The sequence below is a fragment of the Lottia gigantea genome (genome assembly GCF_000327385.1).
Source record: "Lottia gigantea unplaced genomic scaffold LOTGIsca_30, whole genome shotgun sequence".
NCBI classification, from domain to species: Eukaryota; Metazoa; Mollusca; class Gastropoda; family Lottiidae; genus Lottia; species Lottia gigantea.
The window spans coordinates 1,109,370-1,119,441 of NW_008708987.1; the positions used below are offsets into that span (position 1 = coordinate 1,109,370).

At 36.0% G+C, this 10,072-nt stretch overlaps 2 protein-coding genes across 2 annotated transcripts in view; one reads left to right on the plus strand and one right to left on the minus strand.

Moving 5' to 3' along the window:
• Nucleotides 1-1,083: 1,083 nt before the first annotated feature.
• Nucleotides 1,084-2,757, minus strand: LOTGIDRAFT_215945 (hypothetical protein). The gene has a single exon (XM_009057493.1). It carries the CDS (start codon nucleotides 2,719-2,721, stop codon nucleotides 1,714-1,716), a length of 1,008 nt encoding a protein of 335 aa, XP_009055741.1. The 5' UTR covers nucleotides 2,722-2,757; the 3' UTR covers nucleotides 1,084-1,713.
• A 4,699-nt stretch (nucleotides 2,758-7,456) lies between these two features.
• Nucleotides 7,457-10,072, plus strand: part of LOTGIDRAFT_161646 (hypothetical protein) — a gene marked incomplete at both ends in the record, with an annotated part of 5,628 nt that continues 3,012 nt past the window's right edge. Inside the window, one exon of the mRNA XM_009057494.1 lies at nucleotides 7,457-7,543. Within this exon, the coding sequence (XP_009055742.1) occupies nucleotides 7,457-7,543 (87 nt within the window). The remainder of the gene's footprint in view (nucleotides 7,544-10,072) is intronic.

Sequence of the window (10,072 nt, forward strand, 5' to 3'; positions counted from 1 at the left end):
TGCCCATCAGAAAAGTAGGACGTAAAACTCTATTCATTTAGCGCTCTTCTAATGGCGGTATGACCTGACAGAGACAGATGTCTAACTATGTCTAAGATATATTTGGTTAAAACTATTTCTGACTAAAATCCCTCAAGATATTAGCTTTCAACATAGAGGATGTAAATTAAAACAAATTCGTTAATTAAACTAAGAAATTAACATAATAGAAAGATATACTGAAACAAGGGAATCGAACTAGACCTACTCCATCAATATATCTTAATACGATATATGTAGTTATAGGAAAACGTAAAAGGGGTTGTGAAGAGGTTTTGTAAACTTTTTATGGCGTATGTTTTAAATCACAGGGACATGTACCAAAGTGGGAACATGCACTTTTCTCTGGGGACATTATGATATGTCACTGTCACAGGCTGTGAACAAAAATCCTATCGAACTACAATATACACAACATCTCATGCACTTTATACAGACTCGACTAACATTGTCTCTAAGTACTAGCAAAATTATTCATACAACCATACTGATACGGGGGCAAATACAAAAACAGGTTGAAAACCACTGGTTTATGTGTACTGTGGACGCTGATAGCATCGATTTGCACCATTCCAAGTTTCAGTCAGACGTCTGTGGTTTTTTGCATATCCACTAACACTAAGCGTTTCATGACTTCCCTACCACAAAAAAGCTATTAGATATCATTAACAGTTTTTGCGATAGTAACAAATTGAATTCTTATGACTGACGGAGAAAAAGCTTGATCGGAAGATAAACCTAAGTTTCTAAGCCATTGTAACCTACAAAGGACTCATTGTGTCTAAAACTGAGGTTAAATATTAAACACCCTGTTAAGATTACCTAAAGGGAGACAACACAGTCCTGTAGTATTTATGAGACCACAACTAAATCATACATCAACAGATTACATTGAGTAATCAAAATTCCGTATATTTTCCTTGATAGATTCCTTTCCTTTAGATCACCAACCTTAACGTTTAGGTCCGAGGTCGTTTCGTTAACATCATGGCACGTCGCACATGCAGGCAATGCCATGTTGTACATGAATTTAACTTAACGTTTAACATTTCAATTCAAAATTCTTTATTATTCTATCAAACCGTAAAAAATAATAATAAAAAAACATCAAAATACTTTCAAAAATTTAACCAATAACAATAAAAGTTAAAAAATAAAAATTATATAAATGGCTTCTTTCATTCAGTGAAATTCTAATTCACGTCATGGTACTGCTCGCCATGTCCCTGTAAGTCGCGTCACGCTTGTCTTGTCCATGTTTGGCGCGTCACGATCGTCGTGTCCCTGTTTGTCGCGTCACGCTCGTCATGTCCCTGTTTGTTGCATCACGCTCGTCATGTCCCTGATTGTTGTGTCACACTGGTCATATCCCTGTTTGTCGCGTCATTCACGTCATGTCCCTGTTTGTCGCGTCACGTCCGTCGTATTCCTGTTTGTTGCGTCACACTTGTCCTGTCAATTATTGTTATTTTACTGCTCGTCATGGCATTGCTACAATGCTAGGTTTGTCGCATTTTCCTTTAAAGTCATACAAAAACTGTTTTGGTCGTTGGATATGAATAGAATTCTAATTTATGAGACATTTGATTTAAAACACAACAAAAATTGCCACCTGAGAGTTGTTCTTCACCCAAGCTCTAAAACTCCCATTCATTTCATCTAACTTTTCGGGGTCTACGTTTTTGGTTCTGGACTGGTTTCTGCATCACCAATATTTACCATTTTCATAAAGTCAAGAGGTATGTGTCGCGTTGCCTTGGCTACGGCCAAAACAGTTTCCGTAGCCTTCTTTAGTTTTCGTTTGGCGTTGAAATCTTTGATATGTTCAACGCATGCCTCCATGTGAACGTTTTTATTCGCTGTTCCTCGAACCCAATGATGTTGAAGAGCAGCTGTTACTGATAATCGCTTCTTGGGATCACGTGACAGGAGTCGTCTGATGAGATCCTTAGCGTTCTGGCTGATCGAGTCCCAGTACGGTGAATCGAACTCATACTCGCACTTTATAATTTTCTTATATATTTCTGCGTCGTTCTCTGCAATAAAGGGCTCGTATCCTGAGAGTAAAATATAAGTGATAACACCGATGCTCCAAAGGTCAACGGACTGTGTATAAATTTTCCCTTCGAGCACTTCCGGGGCACAATACATTGGCGTTCCACAAACAGTCGACATTGTGAGATCATTGCCGAGAATTTTCGATAACCCAAAGTCAGTAATTTTTAAATGAGCACCTTCGGTTGGGTTTTCGTAGAGCATATTTTCGGGTTTCAGGTCTCTGTGAACGATTCCATTTCGATGTAAATAGTCGACCGCACTACAAATGTCTTTGACCGCCTTGGCAGCATCCTTCTCCGAATAATGTCCTTTTTTGGTAATTCTTTCGAACAGTTCCTCGCCTGTAACATATTCTAGCACCAAGTAAGCTCGCGTGGGCGTCTGCAACGCCTCTTTAAAACGAACGATATTTGGATGTTTCAATTTTAACAAAATGCCCACTTCAGTCGATATCAAGTGTTTATGTTTCTTTTTATCTATAACCTTCACTGCCCAAAATATCCCAGTTCCTTTTTGCTCACATTTATATACAGTAGAATAGGCTCCTCTCCCGATCACTTGTCCTAAGCTGTAAACATCCTCGAAATCCCTTTCCTTGGGCTTCTCCTTCGTTTTCCGACTCATTTTGTTATACTGTTTTATCAGCCATTTTGATTTTGCTATTATTGATACTGTAACTAAGGTAAACAAGTTCAAGGTCGTCTGTAATCAACTGTATAGTCTGACAATTTGTTAAAGCCGGTTAAAAGGAATGTGATCATGAATGAACGCTCAATTAGAGACCAATCACGCCAAATGATCAATTAGCTTAACTCTTTAGAATACGAAGTAAATACATTTTGGCTGGAATAGTTGAATCGGATCGGTTTTCTGATTAATGTAAATAATTGAAGACTGTCATTGTTATAGATTGTTATTGTATCGGTTATAGTTCTCACATATATTATTTACCGCGTCAATAAATTGTCCATTGTTATCAATCAATATATATCATATCAATAAAATGCAGGACATTAAAGTGACAGATTAGCTATTCTTTTGACCAATCATACCTTGGTCTCAGAAAAGAAAATTGTTAAAATGAACTAATCTGTAATAAGTTATACTGTTCATAGCTAACCGTCAAAATTTGAAATATCTTAGCCACGTGTAACCATAGTTATCCCTGTTTGAAAGAAGACGAGTAGGTTTCACAAATTTGAAGATCGGTGAATGACTTCACGTGCATAAAGTAGACTCAATCATCTTGTACCAGAGACTATATCAACAAGACGTCCAAATTTTGGATACCGCCTATTTTCAGAAATGAAATGAAATGAATGGAGTTTTACGTCCTACTTGCCTATTTTCAGAGAGAAGATGCTATTTGAAGGAGTTGTGCGATTTTCGTACAGTTCTAGTACTTCTAAGCACTGATTATATATATTCAAGCCCAAATCACCACAAAAGGCGAGTCTGCCCCTTTTAAGAGATTCAAAAGAAATTTTCTAGCTTTTGGGCGCATTTCCGACACATAAATCTTCAAAGCGCCATTCTTTATTTCCGAGAAGCATATGATACATCCTACTTTTCTGCACCTATTAGGCTTATAAAGATGGGTACACCATGCAGTGCGCAATGAGGAAACATGTGGCCTTTCTAACTACAATATCCGAAGTCAGGTTCATAATCACTGAATTATTCATTCACACTTTTAACTTTTAATTAATATTATCCCGCACCAAACTACAACCAATCAGATTCAATAGCTGATGTAGACTCGGCCAATTACATAGAAATTGTGACTAATGTCACAGGCCATCTTTCGTCGCATTGGGCTCAACCTTCGTACGTTAGTTTCCGTGAGTTGAACATTGAACAGCATTATAATCCCGAAGTTGATACGATTTAGCTATGCATAGACAAAGAGGAAGTGGGACACTGAACTGGGAGTAATGTTCCAGATCGTTTTGAGACTGGATGGTAGAGGTTAACTGTAGAGGAATTGTATGTGGTAGGCCTATATAGATAAATTGGGACTGGATGGTAATTCTCAACCCACGATCTTAGTTGGTATGATGCTACATAGCTGTACCCTCCCTAGATACCGATTGTACCCATCCTAGATACCGATGGTACCCTTCCTAGATACCGATTGTACTCTCCCTAGATACCGATTGTACCCATCCTAGATACCGATTGTACCCTTCATAGATACCGATTGTACCCATCCTAGATACCGATTGTACCCTCCCTAGATACCGATTGTACTCACCTTATATACCGGTTGTACCCACCTTAGATACCGATCGTACCCTTCCTAGATACCGGTTGTACCCACCCTAGATACCGATTGTACCCATCCTAGATACCGATGGTACCCTTCCTAGATACCGATTGTACCCTTCCTAGATACCGATTGTACCCACCCTATATACCGACTGTACCCTCATACCGATTGTACCTCCCTAGATACCGATTGTACCCACCTTAGATACCGATTGTAACCTTCCTAAATACCGATTGTACCCACCCTAAATACCGATTGTATCCACCCTATATACCGATTGTACCCTCATACCGATTGTACCCCTCCCCCCTTAGATACCGATTGTACCCACCCTAGATACCGATTTACTTACGGTGGGCTCAGGCCATGAAGACCAACTATCTTTGATATTTATTATTCATTGCATTATAACAATCTATTTGTCATTGATGTAGAACTAAATAACCTTCAAGGGAATTGTGTCTCGTCTTTTAAACCCAATTTTACATCGACAAAATGAATGTTGCGGATTCTATTAAGAGTCGGCGTATTTCAAGAATAAATTCTTCCTCAATTATTCATTTTCTCAATATCGTTTGATTTTAAAATTTCAATCAATATTTAATGTCGGAATGGCTCGGTGATTGATAAGTAACCATATCAAGAAGGTTTTTATTTACTGAACAAGCATATCTTTACCGTAAGTCTCTATTGTGACATATATTCAGGGCGGTGGGGTGTTGAACAAGATTCTTCTTCTTCCCCTGAAGATTTATAAACCGTCGAGCCAGGTTTAACATAAACCTCACAATAATGTACAAAAGCGTACCCGTGTTGGTTTCAGTAGAAACTGACTAACTAATACGATGTTTTCTTACACCTATTTATAGCAAAGACTGTTGTGGCAGTTAAACTGCGTTGGTAGATGGATCGAATGTTGTCGCTCGAGAGTTAAGAAAGAAACATACGTATGAGGATGTTACATCACCGTTACGAAAGGCGTTTTGAAAGCTGGTTTGGCGGTTTTGAAAGCCGGTTTGGCGGTTTTGAAAGCTGGTTTGGCGGTTTTGAAAGCTGGTTTGGCGGTTTTGAAAGCTGGTTTGGCGGTTTTGAAAGCCGTTTTAGACAATTAATTCGCACGAACAGTCGATTTCAATTCTCTGAAGTGAACATTCTGTTACTGATGCTGATCATTTACCTAAGAATTCTATTGAATCAATATGCTATTGAATTTGTATTGGCGCACAAAGAAGATGAAAGTATCTCCTGTACACATTCATAGACACCCTAACTTTTTTCAAATCCGTTTAGAACACTTTGAAAGCTTATCCAGATCTCAAAAGCGGGCACTCTGTTACGCATGCTGATCAGTGACGCAGACAGGTTGACGTCCGACGGGAGGGGGGATATCTGAGGTTGCCCCCTCCACCCCCCTCACATTTGGGTCCGCCACTGATGCTGATAATTACCTTTTTTCAATCAATATTCTATTGAATTTTAACAGAAAATAAGTTTTTATAGTATAAATTATGCAACTAAATTCCCCTGCCTTGCACCCACTCAATCTAATTGAAATTAGACAAAACTTTCGTTCGTTTTTTTTAGCTTCTATTATTATTATAACCACTTCAGTTAGGGTCTAAAGACGGGCCCTTTGACAGTTTGTCACAATAACCTTTGACGACCTCTGCTTTTAGCCCTTTTAACCAATCTAATTTCTGCCCTCTGCAGCGCTTTGATTTTGTGAGAGAGTTAAGGAATTTGGTTGGTTAAAGCAGATGTCCTCAGGTTGTGTCAAAAAGTTATTGTGATGAACTTTCAAGTGGGCTGTCTTGAGACCCTAACTGAAGTGGCTATATCAAAAATAAAAGCTAATAGAAAAACGGAATGAAAGTTTGGCACCAAAAGTAAATTAATCAGAATATTTGTATTGATTAATATCTATTACAATACAGTGAGATAGTTACAGCAAACCATTCAACCAAATAACATGACTAAAAACTTTCGTAATTGTGATACCTGCATTCAAGCGAACACTGATATTGTTAATGATATGAATTATTAGATGCGACGAGAGATTCGTCTAAAATTGAAATACTATAAATGAATGTCTGTAACAGATGGAATAAATCAAGACCAGTGGAGTTTCTATGAGGGGGAGGGGGGAGGGCTAGCCCGTCTTTGCCCCCCCATTTTCAATTTTCTTTTCAATTTGCATAACGAAAGAATAGCCTGTGAGGACATTTTTAACAAAATGAATGGTTTTAACCGATGAGAATGGCTGTAACCGTTGAATAAGAACATTTTATGCAAAACGAATGGCTGTAACCGATGGAAACGTGTCATTTTGAGCCAAATGAAGGGCTTTTATCTAAGAGAGTGAGGGCATCTTAGGCAAAACAACACTGATATTGCTAACGATATAAATTATAAATTTTGAAAGATCTTCCGAAGATGCAAGGGAAGGTTCGTCTATATATTATATATATAAATAAATACTTTTAAGCAAAACAATAAATACTACTAGATTTCCGGAATACAATACGATCTGGTGGGAATAGTTGGCGCTATATAAAACTAATATACATCATCTACTAATAGGTCTTAATTTGTCTTTGAACATAATCTTATATGGACGATATTCTCTAAGGTACCCCACTCCTGGTTTTATACAGTGGTATGACAGACCAGTTGTAGCCATCTAATTTATTAATAATTTCTGAGATTAATATAGACATCAAAACTGTATTCTCTATAAGGTACCCATCTTATACATCATTTAAATCTTGAACATCGATAATGAATAAATAATAAAGTTGACTATCCGTTTAAAGTGATACTACCTCTTAGAATGGACATACATCTTAAATTCTCAAACGTGGTCAACATGTGTATATTCATTAGTTGGACTTACCAGATGACTAAAGGATAGAATAGAAAGAATAACCATAGAACACGATATATACATTATACTAAATAATTATTCAAACGAGCTTCTAAGCGTGTTTCAAAATGACTTAGTTTTATGAATTATTACTTAGTTTAATGGATTTATTTGACTGTCACATAGTTTTGACACCAGGTAAGTCCACTGATGAACAAAAACTCATTATGGCCAAGTTTAAAGATTTAAATTTTTTGGTCATCCTAAGAGGTATTATACCTTTAAAGATGCGATTAGGCTATGGATGGTTTCAGGTGAGGTGTGTTTGTGGGATTGTCCATATAATAAAAAATAGATAAATGTCCGCTACGTATATCTCGTGAATATGTTTTTTTTATTTCTACTGTATGGTTAATCTGGCACCGTATACCATATTGTAATAGATAAAAAAAAAGTGTTGAATATTACATTGGCGTCAAAAAGGGGAGGGGGGGGGAGGTCATTAGGCCATGCACTCCCCTCACCTCCCCATCACTCAAAGGGTGAAATTTGAGCACCTTTAATGCTCAAAATTCATCTCAAGCCATCTGATCTCCGTTAGCTTTTTAAATATAAAATGTTATACCGGTTATACTCATCTGCTAGAGTTTGGCAATTCACAAAACGACTATTTGTTAGAATTAGCCTTCCGCCTTTAAGTCTCTCATCATCTCACCAAATCTGCAAGATAATGCAATTTCAGACATCAAATTCCAAATCTAGACCAAAAATTACCCAAAAATAGGCAGGCAAAAACCCCAAAAGGAAGAGAGAAAGAAGATTTCTAAAACTAGCCTGGACTACATTCGTTAACACAATATTCTATTTTTCTCCTTAGTGAAATTGCTGTTTGACTCTTGAAGTACCTTGACGTAAATTATTCTATCTAGATTTTATTTTGGAATTGTCTCCCTCAACCGTGACCTTGGCCTATTAAAAATTCTCAGTAATCTCCCTGACTACATGTTTTCGCTTTGGCTGTATTCGAGAGAGTACAATCAAATCAAATCGTTGCATTCCATGATACTAGAAAAGTGGCTAATGCAGTCAAGGTGTAGAAGCTTAACATGATGAAGGTGATTCCACTGTGTACCATCTTTTTCTTATATTCTTAGATAAAGTAGCTTTAATTACGGTATAAAAAGAAATTATTTTTATATCACATCAATAAAGATGAGAGTTTGTTTCAGCAATCAGTTCTATTAGTTCTTAATATAAGGTAAGAGTGTTTGTCTTTTTTACATGGATCCATTTATCATTCATAAACTTGGGCTAATTTATTTAAAATTTTCACTTTCAATTGGGTTTTTCATTGTATTTTGCAAAGGTTAAGTGACTCATTGTGTAGAATGTATGGAAAAAATGAAACGAAACAATATTTTGATTTAACTTCACTGTCGGACATACTAGGTAATCTAAAGAACACTATTTAACAGTATTTCTATATCACTCTACAATTGATGTATTGAGTACTATTTTAACAGTGGTATTTCTATATCACTCTACAATTGATGTATTGAGTACTATTTTAACAGTGGTATTTCTATATCACTCTACAATTGATGTATTGAGCACTATTTTAACCGTGGTATTTCTATATCACTCTACAATTGATGTATTGAACACTATTTTAACCGTGGTATTTCTATATCACTCTACAATTGATATATTGAACACTATTTTAACAGTGGTATTTCTATATCACTCTACAATTGATGTATTGAGCACTATTTTAACCGTGGTATTTCTATATCACTCTACAATTGATGTATTGAGTACTATTTTAACAGTGGTATTTCTATATCATTCTACAATTGATGTATTGAGCACTATTTTAACAGTGGTATTTCTATATCACTCTACAATTGATGTATTGAGTACTATTTTAACAGTGGTATTTCTATATCACTCTACAATTGATGTATTGAGCACTATTTTAACAGTGGTATTTCTATATCACTCTACAATTGATGTATTGAGCACTATTTTAACAGTGGTATTTCTATATCACTCTACAATTGATGCATTGAGCACTATTCTAACAGTGGTATTTCTATATCACTCTACAATTGATGTATTGAGCACTATTTTAACAGTGGTATTTCTATATCACTCTACAATTGATGTATTGAGCACTATTTTAACAGTGGTATTTCTATATCACTCTACAATTGATGTATTGAGCACTATTTCAACAGTGGTATTTCTATATCACTCTACAATTGATGCATTGAGCACTATTTTAACAGTGGTATTTCTATATCACTCTACAATTGATGTATTGAGCACTATTTTAACAGTGGTATTTCTATATCACTCTACAATTGATGTATTGAGCACTATTTTAACAGTGGTATTTCTATATCTCTCTACAATTGATGTTTTGAGCACTATTTTAACTGTGGCATTTCTATATCGCTCTACAATTGTTGTATTGAGTACTATTTTAACAGTGGTATTTCTATATCGCTCTACAATTGATGCATTGAGCACTATTTTAACAGTGGTATTTCTATATCACTCTACAATTGATGTATTGAGCACTATTTTAACAGTGGTATTTCTATATCACTCTACAATTGATGTATTGAGTACTATTTTAACAGTGGTATTTCTATATCGCTCTACAATTGTTGTATTGAGTACTATCTTAAAAGTGGTAGTTTTTTTTCTACAGTTGATGTATTTGGCACTATCTTTACGGTGAAAATATTTTGTTATTGTAGTAGAATTTAGAACCTGCTGACTTCAAATAGGGAACAGGGTCAAAACACAAACAGCGCAATGATCATTGTCAGCAATTA